Below are 24,876 nucleotides of genomic sequence, written 5' to 3'. Positions count from 1 at the left end.
TCCTCAAGCTACACATGATTCTACACGAGAGGGAATTCATCAGGAAAATTTGTTTGCTTGGTTATGGAGTCTGAGCAGTTCCAAATATAGGCTGTCTGTATGCTGATGGCCTGAGGATACCGGTATCTTGACTGAGCTCAAGGCTGAAAGCCTCAGAACCAGCTTCAGGAGAAAGAAAGAGGAAATTGCCTTTCCTCTGGCCTTTTCCTTTTATCTGAGCTACCAGCTGATTGAATGGTGCCCACTCACATTGAGGGATGATGGTCCCACTCAGCTCAGCAACTCACATGTCTCTCTCCTCTGGAAACACCTTCCCCGACTCACCCAGAAACAATGCTGCACCAGTTCCCTAGGTGTTGGTTAATCCAGTCAGACTGATACCTAAAATTCACCATCACACCATAGAAATATAATTACACTTCTTTAAGTTTAACAAAAGTCCTACTATATGTTAGTTCAGAGTCTGAGTATCCCTAGGAGAAGTTAATTTAATCCACAAGAAAATAAAAAGGCCCAATATCTTTAATGATTTTTTCTCTTCTATTCAACCTAAATTGGTTTAATTGCTGTCTTTTATTTGTTTATTTGGTTGGTTGATTGGTTTTTCTATTTTGTTTTGGTTTCGGTTTTTTATTTTACTTTAATTTTATATGATTCTAAGTCCTGAGATAAATGTGGAGGACGTGCAGGCTTGTTACACAGGTAAACATGTGCCACGGTGGTTTGCTGCCCCACTGCTGTGTCTCTCTCTCAAAATGTATCATAGGACCCTCTAGCCACCTTCTCGTATTTCTTTGGCCAAGGCCGTTTTTCCCACTCTCTCATATTCATTCAGCAGTTATATGAAAGAAGAATAGGAACAACTACAATTTATTCTAGGCCACTTAGAATCAAACCCAATTTCCAGATCCACATTCAGAAAAATGGGAATTTGAATAGATTAGTATTATGTTACAGACAGAAACCAGGAGTAGAAGGGGTTGTGAGTCACCCAGTCAGTAATATCTACTATAAAGCTGGGAGCCTCTCTCTGTGTGAGATTTTTATTTTTGTTATGGAAGAAATAATTTGCTGTGCTTTAATGAACACTGTCAAGAGAAGAAACTATAGCTATCACTTATCTCCACATGTTCAGAAGCTTTTCATCAACCCAGACCCCAAAATGACATGTTGCTCTTTCTTCCTCAGAAACATGAATTCTGGAATCTCGCAAGTCTTCCAGAGGGAACTCACCTGCCCCATCTGCATGAACTACTTCATAGACCCGGTCACCATAGACTGTGGGCACAGCTTTTGCAGGCCCTGTTTCTACCTCAACTGGCAAGACATCCCAATTCTTACTCAGTGCTTTGAATGCATAAAGACAACGCAGCAGAGAAACCTCAAAACTAACATTCAATTGAAGAAGATGGCTTCCCTTGCCAGAAAAGCCAGTCTCTGGCTATTCCTGAGCTCTGAGGAGCAAATGTGTGGCACTCACAGGGAGACAAAGAAGATGTTCTGTGAAGTGGACAGGAGCCTGCTCTGTTTGCTGTGCTCCAGCTCTCAGGAGCACCGGTATCACAGACACTGTCCCGTTGAGTGGGCTGCTGAGGAGCACCGGGTAAGTGATGCCTCTGGAGATCTATTTCTATAAAGGACATATGAAATTCCTGTGGGCCTGTTTTCTTGGAGATTGGGATTTACTAGGGACTTATTTGTCTCTCATTCTGGGCTCCCTCCCTATGAAACAGTCTGCCTGTTACTTTATAATCTTCACTGGTGCTTCAATTTATGGCTCTTTTGCAGGAGAAGCTTTTAACGAAAATGCAGTCTTTATGGGAAAAAGCTTGTGAAAATCAGAGAAATCTAAACGTGGAAACCACCAGAATCAGCCACTGGAAGGTTAGTCCTGTGCAACTCAGTCCTGTACTGAGTTGCTGAGCTCAGTGGGAACTTATGTTGGGCAAATGGGTGACTCTTAAAATAGGAACTTGATATCAAACCGTAATGTTTCTGGGAGCCCATAAAAAAAAAAAATTGAGAAAATGCGGCCTCATTTCTTATGTAGAATAGTGTGACTGTTAGATGGGATTTCTGACAAAACCATTGATGTTACCCAAAGCATGCTGGTTTGTTTTCATACAAACCTGTAGCTATACACCAACAGATACAAGAAACTGAGCCATCTCACAGCGTTCTATATGTGCTTGTTGGATAAATGCTAGGCACAAGATTCGTCTGGCAGTCATGGAAAGCTCAAGTGAACCTTCTGAGCCTGGTTCATTCATTAATCTGAATGCTGGTGGACAAGTAGTATTTGGAATTGCATGGAAAATTTGAGGCAGAAAGAGTGACAGGGGAAATCTAGGGCAAACATGAAATTAAGAATCTCAACTAATTAATATTGAATAATACATAACATATGATAAGAAAAGTGGTGACAAATATGGATTTGTGTCTTGAGGGAGACGTGCAAACATGCCCGAAATACGGGAGCTAGTATCTAAATATAAGGAGAACTCTGAGGACTTCAGAGAAATATTAAAAACGATTTTCTCTTTGTGGATGTATACTCTGAGGGCATGATAGCTAATATTAATGTGTTGAAAAGTATTTCATAAGAACCTAGTCTATGTTGAATATTAAATTAGAAAATTTGCCAGTATAGAAGAAAGAAAGCATCTTTGTCCTCACAAATCGTACAATCCAAATGAGAGAGGCAAAAATGGTCAACATGCAAATATGTGCAATACATGATGTGTTCGAGTGTGGTAGGTTCTTTGTTGGTGAATAATCAAGCAGGGAAGTAGAAAAGGACAATAGAGGCCAGAAACTGAAGATTAGTGTCTGAGTTTCAAACAGGGTGTTCAGAAAAAAGACTCACTGAAAAATTCAAATTGAACAAAGTTTCGAAGAGGAAGGGGAGCACGAAAGTGTGTATGGATGTATATGTGGACCATGAGTGTGTATATATGTATATGTGTGTTTGTGTGTGTGTGTGTGTGTGTGTGTGTAAAATTCTAGTTGGAGAGAATAGCATATGCAGTAATTTTGAGTTTGTGTATATTTGAAGGCCTGGGGAACCACAAAGAAGTCTATGTTTCAGATTGGGATGACTTAGAAAAAGAATGGAAGGAAATGAATTCAGGGAGACAAAGATGGCCAAATCATAAATGCAGCCTTATTAGGATAGGCTTTGCTGGGCAAAATGCATTTAGCTGGACATGTTAGTCTAAGGTCATTTCACGTATAATGAGTTTAAGCAACTTGTTACGTATCTCAGAAATAGAAATAATTATTTCCTTTCTAGTAACTATAGCTCTATACTCCAACTCTTAAGCGTGAACTGTTCTTACTTTTCCATAAATATGGGTTGGAATAGAGAAATTCAAATTGTCGTTGTTTTTTTTTATTTCCAACTATCTTGGAACACACATTATCTTGAATAAATTAAATGTAATTGGTCAGATACATCTATGTTGATCTTTATGCAGAAAGAAAGGAAAAGAAAAAAATTTGTGGATTCTAAGAACTGGCAAGACTGAGGTTTAAACTGTTGGATGTTCAGGAGACAAAAGTAATCAGTGAGACTTAATAGGCGACAAAGAAATACATTTCTCTTTTGACTAACCCATTATCACTGCAGGATTATGTGAATGTAAGGCTAGAAGCTATTAGAGCTGAGTATCAGAAGATGCCTGCATTTCATCATGAAGAAGAAAAACATAATTTGGAGACGCTGAAAAAGAAGGGGAAAGATATTTTTCATCAACTTCATTTAAGTAAAGCCAAAATGGCTCATAGGAGGGAGATTTTAAGAGGAACGTATGAGGAGCTGATGAAAATGTGCCATAAACCGGATGTGGAGCTACTTCAGGTACAAACTCACAATGTGCTTTCAGGTTTTTGACTATTCACATGTATAGGTATTTTCCTCATGGCTGAAATCCATCTCCTTACCTTTATTTCCATGATGTGTTTCCAAAAACACATTCGCATAACTAATGCTACTTTATTGGGAGAGTATAGCCCCGCCAAGGGATTCTACCAGGCCAAAGGTCCCTCCTACTTTATCCGCCAGCCACAAAACTTTGTGGAATGGTCAAGGTAACAGCCCCAATAACTATTCCCCAACTAAGTCAATAATACATTCTGGGTCGTCACACATGTATAAAATAGTGGGTGATTCATTTACATTTAGGTTAATTTGAGGACATGGCAAGATCAGAAGTTTTGGGAATCTAGGCTCACATTAATGTTATTGTGGGAGCCACTCATTTGGGTAATAGGTTCTGGGAAAGATGACTGAGTAAGTTATTCGAGGTAACCATGGAGCATAGACTCTCTGGGCCTCTTCTCCCTTCACTTCTTTAGAGAATGTCTTCAAGACTCAGACCTTCCCAGGATATTAATTAGTGACAATACGACTGACTGGGTTTTTCATTACAGAAGAAATAGAAAATGCTTTGCAGAAGAGAAGATGGTAGGGAAATAATATCTTGAGGAACTGACTCCAAATTTCATGCTGAACTTAATGAAAGATGCATCTTGTGAACTGCACTAAATCTTTCTTTCTTTTTTTTTTTTTTACAGGCTTTTGGAGACATATTATACAGGTGAGTGTGTACCTGTATTTTAGCATATGTTCTTTCACTTTCCACGAATATCAAAGCAGTCTCTACCAAAGTCATGGCATAAATGATTAAGATATTGATACTACTTTTTTTTTTTTTTTTGCATCTAATTTCATTCCCACACCAGAAAAGACAAGACCACTAAGTAATTAAATACATAAATAAATAAATAGTGAAGTAAAATTTAAAAAAAAAAAAACATGTTTATTCCTGATTTTGTTTTATTGCTTAAAAGCCTGCATAGGTGAAAGATGAAGTTTTGTTTTGTGGATGGTGAGAAAGTCACCAGAGGAAGCAGGAGAGAAGTGGGGGAAGTATTTTAGCCGTGAAAAAGTTGATGATTTGTTGTTCATACCTATGTACATATCAGTTAACAGTTCTGAAAAATAGATTGAAAAAACTGTGGAGTGTTAGAACTGTATAAGTCTCTAGGGAAGCTTGTTTCTAAAAGGCAGGTCTAGCTGCCTAGAACAAGTTTCACATTCTTTATCTTGAAAAGGAAGCAGCAGATGCAGCAGTCTCCCCAGAACCCCGCTATTTCAGACAAAGATGTCAGGGGAGTCTGCCAAGAAGTGGAACGCAGAATTTCCTTTCTAAATATTCTCAAGGCCATAAGGCTAAGGAACCTTACCCATTTGGGGCAAAAAATATGAAAGATCAGACTGAATTCTGACTCAGACTCTCGCACTATGCTTTAAAATTCAGAAACTGTAAATAGAAATTAATTTCATAAAGGAAGGAATAATTTTTGAATTATCAAATTTGTGGGTTCAAAGGATTCTCACAAAATATCTTTAAAATACAAGTAGTGATTTTTATTTATTTTATGGCTGTAGATGTTGTAACTGCAGGTTTTTCCTTGCAGGAGTGACTCCGTGCTGCTGCACATGCCCCAGCCTCTGAATCTAGAGCTCAGGGCAGGGCCCGTCACTGGACTGAGGGACAGGCTCAACCAATTCCGAGGTAAGTCTCCACCCATAGGCAGCACTCCCACTATCTAAATATTATTATTGTTAGGATCACATAGGTAATATTTCACCCTTATCAAATATTTTACTACTTTATAGACATAAGTGAGCAACATAATCATGCAACCCTTTTGTATCTGTGTCTGTATAGTCAGATTTATAGCATTAAGTTTGAAAGATAGTGAAAAACAAATACATTATGGCCTCCTATGTACTGAGTAATGTAATTGGAAAAAGGAGTAGTGTAGCAAATTTAAAAAACGAGCAAATGGAACAATGCTCAGAATGGAGTTGAGTTATTTAATGTTAAATACAAAATTTTACATTTCTGTAGTGTATTCATTTGAACAGCTAAGAACTGTTCTTTTGGGGAATATAGTTCACTGGAGATTCTTGGGGTTTTTAAATTTTTTAAATGGATATATATTATGTATTTCCAAGAAAATTAGTTAATGGGTAAAAATAAAAAGAAGAAATCATTTTGTGAATGCAAGTAAAATTACAAACTAAAAGAAGTTCAGTTTAATTGCAATATGAAAAGCTACATGTTAAGTCTAAAATCCAGCTTCAGCCCCAAGCTAGCATGGAGGGCCACAGAGAGACTGGTAAAAGATTTTGCAGAAATCTGCTTTACATTATCACTTATGACATGTACTTACGGATTTTTATCCAGTTATCTAGAGCGGTTCTTGAGTAACAGAAAATCTTCACATTCTTTCCAAAATGATAGCACTAGTTTTTAAGAATAAGAAACATTTCTAAATAATGATCTTGATAACAGCACGGCATTTAGGGCATATAATGTGCAAATTTTGCTTTGAAAATTGGATTGAAAGAAGTTGGTCTTACATTTGGCTCTTGGTATGTAAGTTTTCAAAACATTTTTAATATCTGTGGTTAGCGTTTTGTTTTGTAGATAATATTAACCATCTCTATACTTTATTAGAAGTTACAAGCAAAAGTGTCCTTGGGACTTTACATTTCCTGGTAAATTAACTTCTTGATACAACAATTTTTGCTTATTTACACATGCCTATGCATGTTTTCTTTTTTCTATTTATTTATTTATTTATTTATTTATTTATTTATTTATTTTGCAGTGGATATTACTCTGCATCATAATGAAGCCAACAGTCATATCTTCCGATGTGGAGATTTGAGAAGCATTTGTATTGGATGTGACCGTCAAAATGCACCCCATATCACTGCAACACCTCCAAGTTTTCTTGCATGGGGTGCTCAGACTTTCACCTCCGGCAAATATTACTGGGAGGTCCATGTGGGGGACTCTTGGAATTGGGCTTTTGGTGTCTGTAATAAGTATTGGAAAGGGGAGAATCAGAATGGCAATATATATGGAGAGGAGGGACTCTTTAGTCTTGGGTGTGTTAAGAACGGCATTCAGTGCAGTCTCTTTACCACCTCCCCAATGACACTGCAATATGTCCCAAGACCTACCAGCCACGTAGGTTTATTCCTGGATTGTGAAGCTAGAACTGTGAGCTTTGTTGATGTTAATCAAAGCTCCCCTATATACACCATCCCTAATTGCTCCTTCTCACCTCCTCTCAGGCCTATCTTTTGCTGTATTCACCTCTGACCAGAGACAAATCAGAAATGTGTTCATCTGCTGTGGGAACCCCTTTATCCCAGAAAGCCCTCTTCCTTGTGCCTTATCCAACAGGACAGATAGGTTCTGTTTTATGTCTTGAATTGCATTCTAATGTTATTAAAACTCATTTATTGTGTTACTATTAAATGTGGTAAAAACACTAAAAGTATACGTATTGGTTCTTTATTAATTAATTTTTGAAAAGTCATTATTCATGATCATGGCATAAAATATATTCTCTGTTTCTTTTTTCTTTATTTCTGACTGCCACTGAGTGAAATAATAGATGACAGACATGTCTGAATGGAGTTAAAATCAGTGGAAGAGAGTCGGGATCTTTTGCCTCATGCAAAAACTTGGAGTGAAGTCTTAACGATAACTGGGAAATGTTGTTTTTCTTTCTCGTTATCTAACTGTGTTGCACTTATCCATCATGTTTCATCGTACTAATCTATCCTTTGAGTTAATGCCATTTGACCTTCTGGGCTTCACTTTGGAATTCTCACCACATATATAAATAATCCTGCATTATTAGTGCGCTCTTCTACATTGAAATACACAAGGTGATCAGAACAATGCTGGATTAATTGAATTTTGTTTAAAAAAGTAACTAAATATTGACTCCTACCTCAAAAGACACACAGTCATTTCCAAATAGATTCAAGTCCTGAAGGTAAGGGGAACATGATACAATATTCTCATAAGGATTTCTTAACCAGGACAAAAATTAACAACTAAAAAAACTTAGTTGGTTTATATTAATGATGACATCTGTGTTTCAAAAAACATGACACAAGAATTGAAATGCAAACCATTAGTGGAGAAAGATATTCACCCGAACATATATAAAATACAATACAATACACGTGCATGATGAATACTTAAAATGTATTTTAAGTGTTTTTCCAGATTCTTCCAGAGTGGCATAGAATAAACTTGGATGGCAGAGTCAATGATGAGATTAGCTGTGGAAATGGGAAACCGTTTTTTGGAGGACAGTAGTAATGCTGTGAACTTATGAAAACAACCAAGTATTGGGTAGCAACTAAAATGTGTCTCCATAACGTCATTTTACAGATGCGTATCTGAAATCTGAAATTTGGGAGAACATTCTACTAGTGTTCTCTAGTGAGAAAATACAGCTGGAAGGAAGATGGGAGGGAAGATGAAGGAGAGAGAAACAGAATGCATTTGAGAGAAAGTGCTATTTAGACTAAAATAGAATACTGCAGATACCACGACAAAGTGGTTAAAGTGTGTCTTATGGAGCAGAAATGGCAGAAAATACCACAGTAAAGAGATTTACAACTGGACTGTTAGTTCTGGCTTTTATTCTGTCAATGTTGTGGCTTCTAAACACATCAGCGCTCTCCTTTGATCCATGTGCTAATTAACAACCTACACTCTGCCCCCTCTCCCGGATTCTTTCATCCTGTTAAACCCAATCTAATTCTAATCCAGCTGGTCACTGTAACACATGTAATCATCTAAGAATTTTAAAAATATATTTGATGAACTAGTGAATACACCTCATTCTTAACAAAAATACTGTTTGAGGGGGAAGTCGATGGTATTTACAACCATTTAGGTGCATCCACACATGCAGGCATATACATATATGTATATATTTATGTATCTGAGTTAATTGCATTAATCAGAGTGGCTACCTGGATTAGGATTACACTGGGCTTTGCTGATGAAAGAATTCGCAATGTTGTTTGGTTACCCTGTAATACTTATATGAGTATATTAACCCTGTAATTTTACTACTGCAGAAACTCCCTTAGATGTAATCAAGGATGATTGTATAGGGATGTATATTGTTGCACTCTTTACAATCCTGAAAGAGAGAGAAATATATATACTGTAATGTGGAAATTGTTTAGAAAACTAGAATGCATTTTACTAAACCCTGTAAAAACCAACGCCATCTATATGTATTAGTATATCGATACTAACAGATTTTCTTTTATGTCTTACGTGACTATAATTCCTATTTTTCACTAGTATTTTTAGTATGGACAGACAGAGTATTTTATTATGGATGGATATAGAAACAAAAATAATTCACTCTACAGAGAGTATAAAAATTATATATAATTATATATTATATATAAAGTATTTTATATTATAGGTAAATATTTATATATTTATATTTAATATAATATATGTAATATATATTATATAAAATATATATAATACATAATATAAATATATAATATATATTATATAAAATATATAATGTATGTTATATAAAATATATATTATATATTACATATAAATTTTATATAATATATATTATATAATATAAATCATTATATATATATAAAAATATATATATAAAACACTACAGGGACACGATTAGTTTCTGCTGGTGTGGAGACAAGTCATATCATGTCTAGGGGCCATGATGATAGGAGCAGTCAGAGGATTTCTTGCATTGTGATGGGTGCATATAAGTTAAATGAGCCACTTACCAGTAGAATTGATAGCAGGTTAACGGCTAGGGTTACTTCGTATGAAATTGTTTGGGCTGCAGCTTGTAATGCACCAATTAGTGCATAATTTAAATTTAATTGCTCTTCCTGGTCATAGAGTAGACGTCTAGGCTTGATATGGTTAGTAAAAATAGGAGGCCCATATTAAAATTAATTAGAGGAGCTGGTATAGGGATGGGGGTTCACAATAGGAGAGCGAAAGAAAGGGCCAGGGTTGGAGCAATAATATAAAGGTTAATAGTAGATGTTGAGGGCCATAGGGGTTCTTTGCTGAAAAGTGTTATTGTGTCAGCGAATGGTTGAAGCATTCCCTAAGGACTTACAATGTTAGGCCCTTTGCATAGTTGTATGTAGCCTGAGTCTTCGTTAAATGGGTGATTTAAAATCAATACTGATTTATATTAATGATAATTATTATTAAATAGTTATATTAATGATAACAATAAAATTATTAATATTAATTATTAATAATGGCGGATATTAACAATTGGTAATGATCTTATTAATTAGGAAACAATAATATTAGGTACCAATAATTAATATTAATATTAATAATATGAAAAATTTATTAGCAATTATTTCTCAATATTGATATTGGCAATTAATATTAATGTTAATAATAAATAAGTAATAATTAATAATAATATTACTCCTAATACCGCAGTGCGTGCACACCCACCTATGACATTGTTCCTAATGTCCAGGGAGGGAGAGAGCATGGTATTACTTTCAATATTGCAGTAGGTGTACACCCACCCGGTGATATTGATCCGAATATCCAGGGGGTGGAGTATGACGTTACTCCCAATATAGCAGTGGGTGTACACCCACCCGGTGATATTGCTCCTACTATTCACGGAAGAAGAGAATGATATTACTCCCAGTATCGCAGGGAGTGTACGCCCGTTCTGTGATATTGTTCCTAATATCCGGAGGGGGAGAGGGCGATATTACTCCCAATATGGCAGGCTGTGCACACCCACCCTGAGATATTGTTGCTAATAATATCCAGGAAGGGAGAGGATGATATGATTCCCCATACAGCAGCAGCTGAACACCCACTCTGGGATATTATTCCTAACATCCATGGAGGGGAGAGGCTGATATTACTCCCAATATCGCAGGGGGTGCACATCCATTCTGTGATACTGTTTTTAATATTCAAAGGCGGAGAAGTTGATTTTACTCCCAATATCACAGAAAGTGTACAAACCCGTGTGATATTATTCCTACTTCCAGAAGAAGAGAAGATGATATCACCCCCCATATTGCAGGAGGCGTACACCCACTCTGTGATATTTTTCCTAATATGCAGGGCGGGAGAGGACAATATTATTGTTAATAGTGCAGGATGTGTACAGCCCCCCTGTGATATTGTCCTTAATATTCCAAGGCGAAGAGGATATTACTGCCAATATCGCAGAAAGTGTACACCACCCCAGTGATATGGTTCCCATGATCCAGGAGAGAAGAGGACGATATCACTTTCAGTACCACATGGGGTGGACACGCCCCCAGTGACACTCTTTTGAATTTCAACGTGGGAGAGGATGGTATTTCTCCCAATATCACAGTGGGTATAAACACTTCTTTGATATTGTTCCTAATATTCAGGAGTGGAGAGGATGTTATCACTCCCTATATTGCAGAGGGTGTACACCAATCTGTGATATTGTTCATAATTTCTTGGGGGGGATGATATTACTCACAATATCGTAAACACGCTGTGTGTCCACCGTGGGTCATGATATCCAGGGAGGGAGAGGAGGGTGATATTACTCCCCATTTCACGGGGGGTGTCCACCCCTCCTGTCATACTGTTTCTTATATGCAAGGGGGGAGAGGATGATATTACTACCAATATCAAAGACCTGTACAGCCCCCCTTGTGATATTGTTGCTAATATCCACGTTGGGAGAGGATGACATTACTCCCAATATCACAGAGGGTGTAGACACCGCCTGTGATATTATTCCTACTATCCAGAATAAGAGAGAATGATATTACTCCCAATAGTGCCGGGGTGTACACCCCCCTTGTGATATTGTTCCTAATATCCACGGAGGGAGAGCATGATATTAATAACTCCCAATATCGCTATGGGTGTACACCCACCCTGTGATATTGCTCCTAATATCCAGGGAGTAGAGTATGACATTACTCCCAATGTAACAGTGGGTGTACATCCACCCAGGGATATTGCTCCTAATATTCATGGAAGGAGAAAAATGATATTACTCCCAATATCACAGGGAGTGTGCGACCCTTCTGTGATATTGTTCCTAATATCCGGAGGGCGAGAGGATGATATTACTGTCAATATCGCAGGCTGTGTACACCCATCCTGTGATATTGTCCCTAATATCCAGGAAAAGGGAGGATAGGACTCCCCATATAGCAGGAGGTGTAAACGCACCCTGAGATATTGTTCCTAATATCCATGGGGGGAAAGAGCCCGATATTACTCCCAAAATCTCAGGGGCTGTACATCCCCCCTGTGGTATTTCTCTTAATATTCAAAGGCGGAGGGGATGATATTACTCTCAATCTCGAAGAAAGTGTACACTCCCGAGTCATATTGTTCCTAATATCCAGAAGGGGAGAAGATGATATTACTACTCATATCGCAGAAGGTGTACACCCGCTCTGTGATATTCTTCCTCATATGCAGGTTGGGGAGAGGATAATGTTGCCAATATCGCAGAGAGTGTACACCCGCCCTGTGACATTGCCCTTAATATTCAAAGGCGGAGAGGATGACATTACTCCCAATATTGCAGAAAGCGTACACCTCCCATTGATATTGGTCCCACGATCCAGGAGAAAAGAAGATGATATTACTTTCAATATCACAGTGTGTGTACACGCCCCCAGTGATATTGTTCCTAATTTCAACGTGGGAGAGGATGATACTACACACAATGCCGCTGGGGGTAGAAACACTCCTGTGATATTGTTGTTAATATCCGGGGGAAGAGGATGCCATTACTGCAAATAGTGCAGAGGATGTACACCCGTCTATGACATAGTTGGTAATCTCCAGAGGCGGAGAAGATATTACTCACAATAACGTAAACACGCTGTGTGTCCACCGTGGATCCTAATATCCTGGGGGGGAGAGGCGGGGTGATATCACTCCACTACTAGGATTTTACCTCTACTGCCACTCTTGGTTAACACCCTGGGACATTACTTTCCATATTCTAGGAGGATGGCAATAGCAAAATCACAGGGGGTGTATACCCTGCTATATTATTTGTAATATTGTAGGGGAATGTTCATCCTGATGTCACAGGACTGTACACACTGTGATATTATTCACAATACCATAGCGGGACATTAATAATACTGTCACAGTGTGTTTACACCTTGTGGTATTATTCGTAATATCCTAAGGGGAGATTACTTTTATTGTCTCACGGGGTGTGTTCCCTTTGATATTATTTGTAATGTCCTAGAGGGATGTTACTCCTTGTGTCACAGGGTTTGCCCACCTTATCAAATTACTCGTATTATCCTTATAAGATGTTACTCCCTATATCACAGGGGGTGTACACTCTGTGATATGATCGTAATATTCTAGGGAAATATTACTTTTAATGTTGCAGAGGGTGTACACCTTGTGAAACTATAGTACACCATGTGAAATTATAGTACACCTTGTGAAGTTATAGTTTTGTGGGATGTTACTCCTAATGTCACACGAGGTGTACGCACAGTGTAATATTCTATGGAAATGTTACTCGTAAATCACAGGTCCTGTACACCCTTTAATATTCTTCGTAATATTCTAGGAAAACGTTCCTATGAATGTCACAGGGCATATACACCCTGTCATAAAATTTGTAATATCCTAGCGGGAGTTCACTACTAATTTCAAAATGCATGTACACCCTTTGATACTATTCGTATTATCCGAAAGAGATATTACTACTGATGTCCCAAAGCATGTACATTCTCTGATATTATTCGTTATATCCTTGGGGGATGTTACTTCTAATGTCACAAGGGGTGTACTCCCTGTGTTATTTTTCATAATATCCTAGGGGAATTTTACTTTTAATGACACAGGGTGTGTACACATTGTGATATTATTCGTAGTATTCTGGAAAGATATTGCTCCTCAGGTCACAGGGGATGTACACCCGGTGATATTATTCGTACTATCCTAGGGGACGTTACTCCAAATGTCACAGAAGGTGTAAACACTGTGATATTACTGGAAATGTGTCAGGGAAATGTACTTGTAATGTCAAAGGGCATGTGCATCATGTGTGCACAGCCCCTGTGATGTTCTTTGTGATATTCTCGAGGGATGTTAATCCTAATGTTACATATGCTGTTAACTATGTGTGAACACCTTTGTGATATTATTCCTAACATACTAGAAAGATGTAACTCCTAACATCACACGGGGTATACGCCATGTGTGTACACATTGTGTGATATTATTCATAATATCTTAGGGAGATGCTCATAATTTTAAAATTATTTACGTAATATTTTAGCGGGATGGTACTCCTAAAGTCACAGGAGGTGTAAACCCTGCGATATTATTCAGAATATTCCAGGGGGATGTTACTCCTAATGTCACAGGTGTGTATACCCTGTGATATTATTCACACTTTACTAGTGTGATATTACTACTAACGTCACAATGTGTGTACACCTTCTGATATTATACGTAATATCCTGGGAGGATGTTACTCCTAACGTCACAAGGGTGTACACCCTGTCTTATTATTAGTAATATTCCTGGGGAATTTTAATTTTAAAATCACATGGGGTGTCAACCCTGTGATCTCATTCGTGATATCCAAGGAAGATGTTACTCCTAATGTCACATGGGATCTACACCCTGGGATATTGTTTGTAATATCCTAAAGGGATGTCATCTTAATGTCATAGGGTGTGTACACCTATTGATACTATTTGTAATATCCTAAGGAGATATTACTTTAAAAATCACAGTGGGTGTACATCATGTGTGTACACCCTGTGATATGATTCACAATATCCCAGGGAGGTATAACTTTTAATACCACAGCAGGTGTTCTCTATGTGTGTACACCCTGTGATACTATTCATAATACTTTAGGAAAAATGACTCTTAATATCACAGTGGGTGTACACACTGTCATATTATTCGTCATATCCTAGAAGTATATTACTCCTATTGGCACAGGGGTTTAACATCCTGTGACATTATTCGTAGTAATCCAGGGGGATGATACTCCTAAAGTCGCAGGGTGTGTACACCCTGTGATATTATTCCTAATATTCTAGGGGGATGTTAATCCTAACGTCGCAAATGTGTACACTCTGTGATATTATTCACAACATACTAGCTGGATATTGTTACTAATGTCACAATGTGTGCAAACCTTGTGATATTATTTGTAATATCCTAAGGGGATGTTACTCCTATTGTCACAGGGGGTGCGCTTTCTGTGCTGTGATTCGTAGTATCCCAGGGGGGTGTTACTCCTACCATACAAATTGTGTACACTTTGTGATATTATTCGTAATATCCTAGAGTGATGTTACTCCTCATGTCAAGGGGGTGTACACCCTGTGATGTTATTCTTCACATTCTAGGAAGAGGTTGACTCCTAATATCACAGAGGGTGTACAATCTGTGAAGTTATTCATAATAGTTTCAGGGGATGTTACTCGTAATGTCACACGTGGTGTAGAAAGAGTGATATTAGTTGTAAGGTTTTTTGGATGTGTTACTCCTAATATCACAGGGGCTGTACACCCTGTCATATTATTCGTGATATCCTAAAGAAATGTTACCACTAATGTCACAGGCGGTGTATACCGTGTGGTATTATTCACAGTATTGTAGGGTGATGTTAATCCTAATGTCACAGAAGGTGTTCACACTCTGATAATATTCGTAATATCCTAAAGGGATGTTACTACTGATGTCACAATGCGTGTACACAATCTGATATTATTTCTTATATCCTCGGGCGATGTTACTTCTTATGTCACGGGGGGCGTACTCCCTGTGATATTATTCATAACATCCTAGGTGGATGTTACTTCTAATGTCACAGGGGGTGTACCTTTTGCGATATTATTCGTAATATTTTAGAAAGATGTTACTCCTGATGTCACAGAGGGTGTACACCCTGTGAAGTTACTCCTAATAGTTTTGGGGGCTGTTACTCCTAATGTCACCCGTGGTGTACACACAGTGATATTATTGGTAATATTTTATGGAAATGTTACTCCTAATATCACAGGGGCTGTACATCTTGTAATATTATTCATAATATCCTAAAGAAATGTTACCTCTAATGTCACAGGGAATGTACACTGTGTGATATTGTTCCTAATATTGTAGGGGGATGTTCCTCCTCATATCACAGTGGGTGTTCACAATGTGATAATTTTCATAGTATCTTAAATGGATGTTACTGCTAATGTCACAATACATGTACATCCTCTGTATTTGTTCCTTATATCCTTGGGGGAGGTTACTCCTACTGTCACACGGGGTAAACGTCCTGTGATATTATTCATAATATCCTAGGTGGATGTTACTCCTAATGTCACAGGGGCTGTACATTTTGTGATATTATTTGCATTATCCAAGAAAGATGTTACTCCTCAGGTCACAGGGGATGTACACCCTGTGATATTATTCATATTATCCAGGGGACGTTACTCCAAATGTCACAGAAGGTGTACACTCTCTGACATTACTCGTAATGTGTCAGGGAAATGTACTCCTAACGTCACAGGGCAGGTACATTATGTGTGCACACCCCCTGTGATATTATTTGTAATAATTTCGAGGTATGTTAATCCTGATATTACATATGCCTTTATCCATGTGTGAACAACTTTGTGGTATTATTCCTAACATACTAGAGGGATGTAACTCCTAACGCCACATGGTGTATAAGCCATGTGTGTACACATACTGTGATACTATTGATAATATCTTAGGGAGATGCTACTCCTAATTTTACAAGGTATGTACATTATGTGTGTACACTCCCTCTGATATTATTTGTAATATTCTAGGGGAATGTTGCTGCTAATGTCACAGGGGGAGTACACCATGTGTATCACATGTATATCACATTTTACAATTTTGTCAATCAATTCACTATTCTTGTTGCCCAAAAGGGTAGAGATAATCACAGATCACAGATCTGTCTAGCATTAGCTAAGGACGTTTTATTACAGAGACGGATGCATGTGTGTGCCTGAGCATATGTGTGTGTGTGTAATTCAATCCTAAATCGAAGGTTTAAACGTTGTGTGGGTGGAAGATAATTCATTCTGACTCCTGGCTTCAGAGTCCCATGTTTGTTGGGAGAAAAGAGAGTCAAGCTGGGAAGAATAGTAGTCCTGTGCCCTCCAGAACTGCAGCATGCTTGGGAATTGTGAGGCTTCCTGCTTTCCAGGAGATTTTGGAACTAGGAGGATGTCACCAGTGACTAGCACAGTACCACCTTCCTTACATCTGCCTGTCATCCTTCCTCAGGGCATCCAAATGTGGCCCTCTCCTTAACTCCTTCCTCTGCTTCTCTTCTCACAACGCTGGGATCTGAGCACTCTCTTTACCTGTGCACAGTATCTACTTAGGGAAGCCCCAGCACCTGCTGCAGTCAGGGCTGCAGCCCTGAGCTGAGCCTAGTAGACATTGTGTGAACTAAAGATAGAGTAAGAAATGTAAATTAGTCCACCCACTATGGAGAACAGTCTGTAGATTTCTCAAAGAACTTAACACGGAGCTACCTTTTGATACAATTATCTCATTCCTGAGTACATACTCAAAAGAAAATACATCGTTCTACCAAAAAGACACATACTCTCCTATGTTCATGGCTGCACTATTCAAAATAGCAAAGGCATAATCAACCCAGGAGTCCATCAATGGTAGACTGTATAAATAAAATATGGTACATATACACCATTCAATACTATACAGCCATAAAAAGAATGAAATCACGTCCTTTACAACAATGTGGGTGGAGCCGGAGGCCTTAATCCTAAGCAAATTCTTGCAGGATAGAAAGCCAAATGCTATATGTTCTCACTTACATGGGGGAGCTAAATATTGAACACACGTAGACATCAATATGGGAAAAACAGACTCTGTGGACTACTTGAGGGTGGCGGGAGAGGGATGGGTTAAAAAAATGCCGACCGGGGGCGGTCTCTAAAGCCTGCCTTGCCTGTCTCTCTCTGGGATCCATCCTCCTCCTGCTCCTCTCCTGCTCCTGTTGGGCTTTGTGACCACCTGCTTACCTGTAGGTAGGCCTCCATTTAGAGTAGCATTGCCACAGGGATGGGTCCTGTCCCTCCGCACCCCACCCCCAACCCAGTTACCCTCCCCTGAGCCCTGGTTCCCGGTTGAGGCCACACAGCGCAAGAAGACCTGGGACCTCGCGGCCCGCTCGCCCTACCCAGAGCCTCTGCCCTGGCGTGCGAGGCACCACACCCTCCTCTGCCCTGTGCCGGGCCTGAAGGGGCCCCTTCAGATCACAGCCGCCACCGCAGCGGCTGCCTCACGCCGGAGGGCATGACTACAGGGGTGGCTTTCCCAGCTGGCTGCCACACAATAGCTCTAGATGCTTAGCCCGCCCCGTGGAGAGACCTAAAATCAAGGCATGACTTAACAGCTTATTTTGTAAGAGAAAAGCTCAACCCAAAGGCAGATTGTTAGTTTGGACTTTATTGCAAGCAGAACTGCTATGATGTGCTTTTAGCACTAGAGTGAGTTCCAGGCTAAGAACAGAAAGTGGCTTCTCTGCTTTCCCTCCCAAGCACAAGTGTATTCACCTTGCAGACTTGAATCACTGAAGATGTAAGCCAGCTGTTACTCTCATTTTGGGAGACACCCTGTGGACTGCATGAAGACTGTCCCTGATCAAAGTCGTTAGTAAGCAGGAAGGAGTCAAGGTTAAAGAATGTGTTTGCTTACCCTGGACTACAGTATTTTGGAAAATGAACCAAGGCTTGGGTTTTGCTCTGGAAGCCTGTCCTGCCTGCTTCTGTAATCTGGCGCTCTGCATTCAGATCTTGGCCCTTTATGGACACCACCGTCTGTTACTCTTACGATTCTCTGCTCTGTTGGGAGTTCAGACGTGGCACCTTATTTCACTTCTGAGCTACCCTCTGCTGTCCAGAAACTTAGCGGACCTGTAGAATTATATTGTTCTGCTAAACCTGCCACCACTCACATCTCAAGGTCGCATAATGGAAAAAATAGAATAGAAACATGGAATATATTAAGATTCACCAGGGGACTTTGACAATTTTTTTCTCTTAACTCCTCCCTTTTGGGTTACTACCAATGCATTTTCAACAATAGGTCAATGTTGTTGTAAGTGGCCCTGTAACAGTATCCACAGCAGTTCTTGGTGATTTTGATTCATCCACAAAGCATTTTATTACAGCAAAATAATAAAGGTGCCGGCTTCATTGGCTGCAGGGTACCAGAGAGTAACCCCAAAGCTGAGGTGTGCGCTAAAATCCAGGGGAAGTGGCTGAAGCCTTCCATGAAGGATTACTTAATCCCTCCACAAGAACATCTTTAGATTTTGAATGTATCCTTAGAGGACAAGGGATCACACAAATGTGCAGCTTACAATCCGGCCACACATGAATTAAAAGTTGAACCCATTGGCCAAAAGCTCGTTGTGAGTCACCTTTCTTCAGATGATTTTGGCATTCTTCCCCTGCTCGTTCACAGCTATTAGCTGTTCATTCACATAGCCCTGTACCTTTGGAGTGTATGTATAGTGGGGTCCTGGCTCCTCAAGTGTGTTGGCTAAAGAACAGGCAGGATATTGCCCCGGGAAGCAACTGCAGAAGGTTGTATTCTCATCTTGCCATAGATAGCATTGACCCAGTGGACTCTGGAAACGATTCCTGCATGGTGGGAAACAACTCTGGAGATGTAAAATATGTGGCATACGTGATTAATGTACTTGAACAGGCTCCTACTCTAAGGGACTACAGGATCAGATAGTGTCTCTATTTTCCACAGTACACTTTATCTCTGATGTTTGCAGGAACCCAGCTGCCAACCATAACTGGTTTCATAATGCACAGCCTAGTCATCCTTCCTCAAGACATCGAACTGCAGGAAACTAACGGAAATTCAGTGGGGTATAATATTATGCAAGATACTAGGCTACATCAGTGTTTAGCAGATAATGAGGCTGGATGTATGCAGTCTACTGGAAGACTTGAAAGAGAAAAAGGCCATGGATTCAAGCAAGTTATAATTATGGCACCAGCAAGCATAAAAGTGGTAGATGGAGACTTTGTTTACTCTGTCCTGCAATGCTACCAGGCTGCTGGGTCCGGTCATTTGTTGGTATGACATCCACGGATTGATAACCAGCCATCTGTCTTAAGTCCTTAGATCTAAATCCCAAAAGTCACACTTCTCAAGACCTGGACTCTTGGACCTAGAGCCTGTCTATTTCATCATGTCCCAAGCTGGCTTGAGCTCTCTCCATACTCAGGCTGTGATGCAGGAGCATGTGGAGAAATACATCTGTGAAGCTACAAATGAACATGGTACCAGCCAGGCAGAACCACCTCTCATGGTTGTTCCTTTTGAAACAAACAAAAGCAGAAACAGTCGCACTTTTTGATGTTACTCAGAATAATGAAAAAAATAAGAGGTGGTTCAGAAAGTGGATTCTTCAGCTCATTTCCAGAGAAAGTACATCCCAGTGCAGTGGAATCACCATCAGAGAAAAATGCTGGTGGCATCTCTGTTCCTGAGGTCCCCATCAAATTGAAACCCTACAGACCCCCATAGCAGATACATACAACCTGGTGTGGAGGGCAGGCAAGGAAAGTGGACTGCCCATCAATGCCTACTTTGTGAAGTATCAAAATCTGGAGTATGAAGTTGGTGTGGTGGGAAGTTGGCACAGGGTTTGAATCCCAGGAGGTGAAAGGGAGCTTCATTTAGCTGAAATGGAGCCATCTAGTCCTTATGAACTCTCGATGGTAGCAAGAAGTGCTGCAAGTGAAAACCCACCTGCCATGCTTACCTTCTGAACCAGCAAAGAAAAAACAGCATCATCCAAAAACACCCAGGCATCCTCTCAACCCACAGGCACCCCGAGTATTGAGTTGTTTCAGAAGCTTCAAACAACAATTTGGGAGTGGTGCTTACAGATTCGTCTAGGCACAGTGGCTCTCCAGAGGCAGCAGATCACCTGAGTATCTCCACTGCATCAGAGAGGTTGGTCTATATCACTTGAATTCCTTGGGCAAATGGGAATTCTTCAATCGCTGCCTTCAAGGTCAAATATAAATGGATGAGGAGCGGTGACTGGCTGGTGGCAGCTGAAGATGTCCTTCCTTCCAAAATTTCTGTGGAAGTTTGTAGTATAGAACCAGGTTCAACATACAAATTTAGGGTCATTGCTACCAACCATTATGAAGAGAGTTTTCAGAGTTCAGCGTCTCATCCGTATCAGGTGACTGGGTTCCGCAAACTTTTTTCCAACTGTCCAATAATGGACCTCACATTGTATACACAGAGGCCGTCAGCGTTACTCAGATTGTGCTAAAGTGGACATACATTCCGTGAAATAACAATAACACTTCCATTCTTTTATATCTATTACCGACCCACAGATAACGACAATGACAATGTTTATAAGAGGGATGTTACAGAAGGTTCAAAGGAGTGGCACATGATTGGCCATCTGCTGTCAGAAACTTCCTATGGCATTAGAATGCAGTGCTTCAGTGAAGGAGAAGAAAGTGAGTTTAGCAGTGTGATGATCTGCGAGACTAAAGTCAAATGTGTTCCAGGAGCTTCTGAGTATCCGAAAGGCTTGAGTACCCCTCTGAATTCCTCAGGACGTGAAGGAAATGTGAGGCCAGCAACCAGCCCTGACAGAAGCAGTGACCTGTTATATCTGATCCTTGGCTGGGTGCTGGGTGTCTTGGGCCTCATTCTTATGGTTTTCATTGAAATATGCCTGTGGAAGAATCGCCAGAAGAATATCATACAGAAATATGACCCTCCAGGATACCTCTATCAAGGATCAGATATTAATGGGCAGATGATGTAATACACCACTCTCTCAGGAGCAAATGAGATAAATGGAAGTGTTCATGGAGGCTTACTGAGCCATGGCGGTCTCAGCAGTGGCTGTTCCCACCTTCACCATAAGGTTCTCAATGGAGTCAGTGTAATTGTGAATGGGAGCTTAAATGGAGGACTTTCCTCTGGGCACACCAACTCTCTTACAGCAATGGGACTGGAGCTGGAGGTTGTAATCCTAAGCAAATTAACGCAGGATCAGAAAATTAAATGCTGTTATGTTCTCACTTATTATTGGGAGCTAAGCATTGAACACACAGAGACAACAGTATGGGCAAAATAGACTCTGTGGTCTACTTGTGAGTGGAGGGAGAGGGATGGGTTTAAAAAACTACTTATTGGAGGCGGCCTCTACAGCCGGCCTCGCTTGTCTCTCACAGGATCCCTCCTCTTGCTCCTGGCATGCTCCGGGCAGCCCTGAACCCGCCCGGTTACATGTCCACTCCCCTCCGCCTGGAGGAGCGCTGCCGCGGGGGCGCGCCCCAGGTCCCCTACCCTGAGCCCTGATGCCGGGCTCCAGAGTCAAGGTGCCAGAAGAACCAGGACCCAGCGGCCGCCTGACCTACCCAGCGCCTGCGTCCTGGCCTGCAAGACACCGCGTCCTCCTCTGCCCTGCGTGGTGCGTGGAGGGGCCCCTTGGGATCGCAGCCGCTGCCACCATAGCCGCCCCCATAGTAGCCGCCGTGGCGTCGGAGGGAAGGACCTGAGGGTGGCTTTCCCAGCCGGCTGCCCCACAGGAACTCTGGATGCTTAGCCTGCCCGGCCGAGAGATCTAAAATCAAGGCATGACTTAACAGCTTATCTTGTAGGAGAACAGCTCAACCCAAAGGCAGATTGCTAGTCTGGACTTTATTACAAGCAGGCCTGCGGTGATGTTTACAGCACTGAAGTGAACTCCGTTGTAAGTACAGAAAGTGGCTTCTCTGCTTTCCCCCCGAAGCACAATCGTATACACCTTGCAGACTTGAATCACTGAGGATGTAAGCCAACTGTTACTCTGAGTTTTGGAGACTCCCTGTGGACAGCATGAAGACTGATCAAAGTCTTTAGTAAGCAGGAAGGAGTCAAGGTTAAGGAATGCGTCTGATTACCCTGAATTGTAGTACCTTGGAAAGGGAACCAAGGCCCGGGTTTTGCTCTGGAAGCCTGCCTTGCCTGCTTCTGTAATCTGGCGCTCTGCAAGTGAATCTTGGACCCATATGGACACTGCGGTATGTTGCCGTCGTGATTCTCTGCTCTTCCATGAGTTCAGACTTGGCACCTTATTTTACTTCTGAGCCGCTCTCTACCGTCCAGAAACGTGGTGGACCTGTAGAACTACATTGTTCTGCCAAACCTGTGACCACTCATAGCTCATGGTTGCATAATGGAAAAGAGTAGAATAGAAACATGGAACATATAAAGATTCATCAGGGGACTTTGACAAATCTTTCTCTTAACTCCTCTCTTTTGGGTTTCTACCAATCCCTTGCCAACAATAGCGTTGGTATTATTTTGAGTGGCCCCCTAACAGTATCCGTGGCAGTTTTTGGTGGTTTTGGTTCATCCACAAAGTGTGTTATTACAGAGGAGGAAAAAAGTGCTGTCAGGATAATAGGAACGATGTCAGCTGTGATCCTACAGAAAATCCAGAAGAGTTCAGCAGAGGAGACAGCTGTGTCTATTCAGAAACAGACAGCAACAATTTACGTTGGAATCCTCTTATTTTGCCACCTATCTCAGAGGACGGTGCTGAAAAGACAACATGGCCTCCACCTGGTGTTCCTTTGGGCCCCTCAGTGGTCCTCCAGCAGCCCCAGGAAACCAGAGGATGTGCAAACAACCAGTCATCTTCTGACTTCAAGCCTGTAACCAACTGCACAAAACAGGCCTGGGAGTGAACTGTGTGAAGGATCTTAATTCAAATCAGAGAAAATCATTCCTTATTTTTTTTGCAGTATAATGTCATGTGAATGTGTCTTAAAATTGTGTGCCCTTTTGTATTATATATGCCTTAGAAGTTTTCTTACCCATTGCTTCCCTGCTCTCAGTAAGAAACAACCTTGTTTTGCATAGCTTTCCATCACCTGGAGGGCAGAGGGATCATTCCATATTTTCTAACAACTGTAGTGGCAGTAAGAACTCCTCATGCAAACGATTCCATCTCTTGGCTGCTTCGGCTCAGAGGAAATGCAGGGGCCAATTGAAGGTTGCCACCAGTCAGGTTTTCAGATGGAAAACTGTCTTTTAATAGTGTATTATCAAACTTTCTGAGAACACTTTGAAGTCAACCACGGTTTTGACCCAGTGTTTGTAATAGCAGACCTGGCTGATGAATTTTGAAAGAGCGCCTTCCACTAAAGTGGTAATGTGACCAGACAACATTCTCCCTATCTGCACGCGGGCACAAGTGATGTTCAGTCTTCTAGTCACCAGTCATAAGCAGTGTCGTGGACATGGTAGAGTGTAAGATGTAGTTGAATGATTGCAGTATGCGGAAAAGGAACCAAGGCCAGAGAGACAAATAATGCTTTACTGTCCCTCTGCTTTAAAATTATCTTGATTCATCAAATGGCCGGTATGGGGCACTTTTTGACTGTTTCTAAGAGTAGGAACAAAATCAGACTTTAAGTCGTGGCTTGCAAAGAAAGATACACATTTTCAGCAGAAAAAATGGGATGGCTGCGGGGAGCCTGTCTTGGAGGGAGCTCTTCCGTCTGCTCCATTAGCCTAGGAGCATGCTCGTGGTGTCAACACTGCCAGAAACTAGTCATTCTCTCACTTCCAACAGGGGCAACAGCCTGAAGGTGTGAGTGTCAGAAAATACTTATTTTGGAAGAAAAGGTGTTTGTTGTTGTTGTTGTTGTTGTTTATTTTATGAAGTTTCCTGACTTTTTTTTCCAGAATGTCTTCCTTTTAAACAGGCACCAAAAGCATTGGTCAGCAGAGCTCCTGACCACTGCTGCCTCTGTGTGACAAGGACATTGGAGCTGTCTTTGGAAGGATCTTCTCCACGTTAATAAACGATCATGATATTTTTTAAAACCTACCTATTGGGTACTATGCTGACTACCAAGCTGACAGGATCCGTATG

The 24,876-nt window shown here is 40.6% G+C and overlaps 1 protein-coding gene and 1 pseudogene across 2 annotated transcripts; both read left to right on the top strand.

Annotated features, from left to right (window-relative positions):
- Positions 1–1,027: 1,027 nt before the first annotated feature.
- On the top strand, positions 1,028–7,251 carry LOC129048731 (tripartite motif-containing protein 49D-like). 2 transcript variants are annotated; one of them, XM_054524896.1, is made up of 6 exons: positions 1,028–1,603; positions 1,789–1,884; positions 3,629–3,859; positions 4,576–4,598; positions 5,482–5,579; positions 6,685–7,251. In XM_054524896.1, exons 1-6 carry the CDS (start codon positions 1,055–1,057, stop codon positions 7,182–7,184), a joined length of 1,497 nt encoding a protein of 498 aa, XP_054380871.1. In that variant the 5' UTR covers positions 1,028–1,054; the 3' UTR covers positions 7,185–7,251. The 2 variants fall into 2 exon arrangements, with proteins under 2 accessions (XP_054380871.1, XP_054380872.1); XM_054524897.1 differs by lacking the exon at positions 3,629–3,859.
- An 11,469-nt stretch (positions 7,252–18,720) lies between these two features.
- On the top strand, positions 18,721–23,683 carry LOC129048866 (cell adhesion molecule-related/down-regulated by oncogenes-like; annotated as a pseudogene).
- Positions 23,684–24,876: the final 1,193 nt, after the last annotated feature.

Source organism: Pongo abelii, chromosome 9 (genome assembly GCF_028885655.2).
Source record: "Pongo abelii isolate AG06213 chromosome 9, NHGRI_mPonAbe1-v2.0_pri, whole genome shotgun sequence".
Classification (NCBI taxonomy): domain Eukaryota; kingdom Metazoa; phylum Chordata; class Mammalia; order Primates; family Hominidae; genus Pongo; species Pongo abelii.
Note: the sequence above shows the minus strand (reverse complement) of the source record. Positions and strands in the feature narration are given on the sequence as shown.

Bases quoted from the DNA above. Each gene is read 5' to 3' on its own strand.
- LOC129048731 (XM_054524896.1), top strand. From the start codon at position 1,055: ATGGAAGAAATAATTTGCTGTGCTTTAATGAACACTGTCAAGAGAAGA. The intron at 1,604-1,788 runs GTAAGTGATGCC...GCTCTTTTGCAG, and splicing joins GGGCTGCTGAGGAGCACCGG to GAGAAGCTTTTAACGAAAAT. The intron at 4,599-5,481 runs GTGAGTGTGTAC...TTTTCCTTGCAG, and splicing joins TTTGGAGACATATTATACAG to GAGTGACTCCGTGCTGCTGC.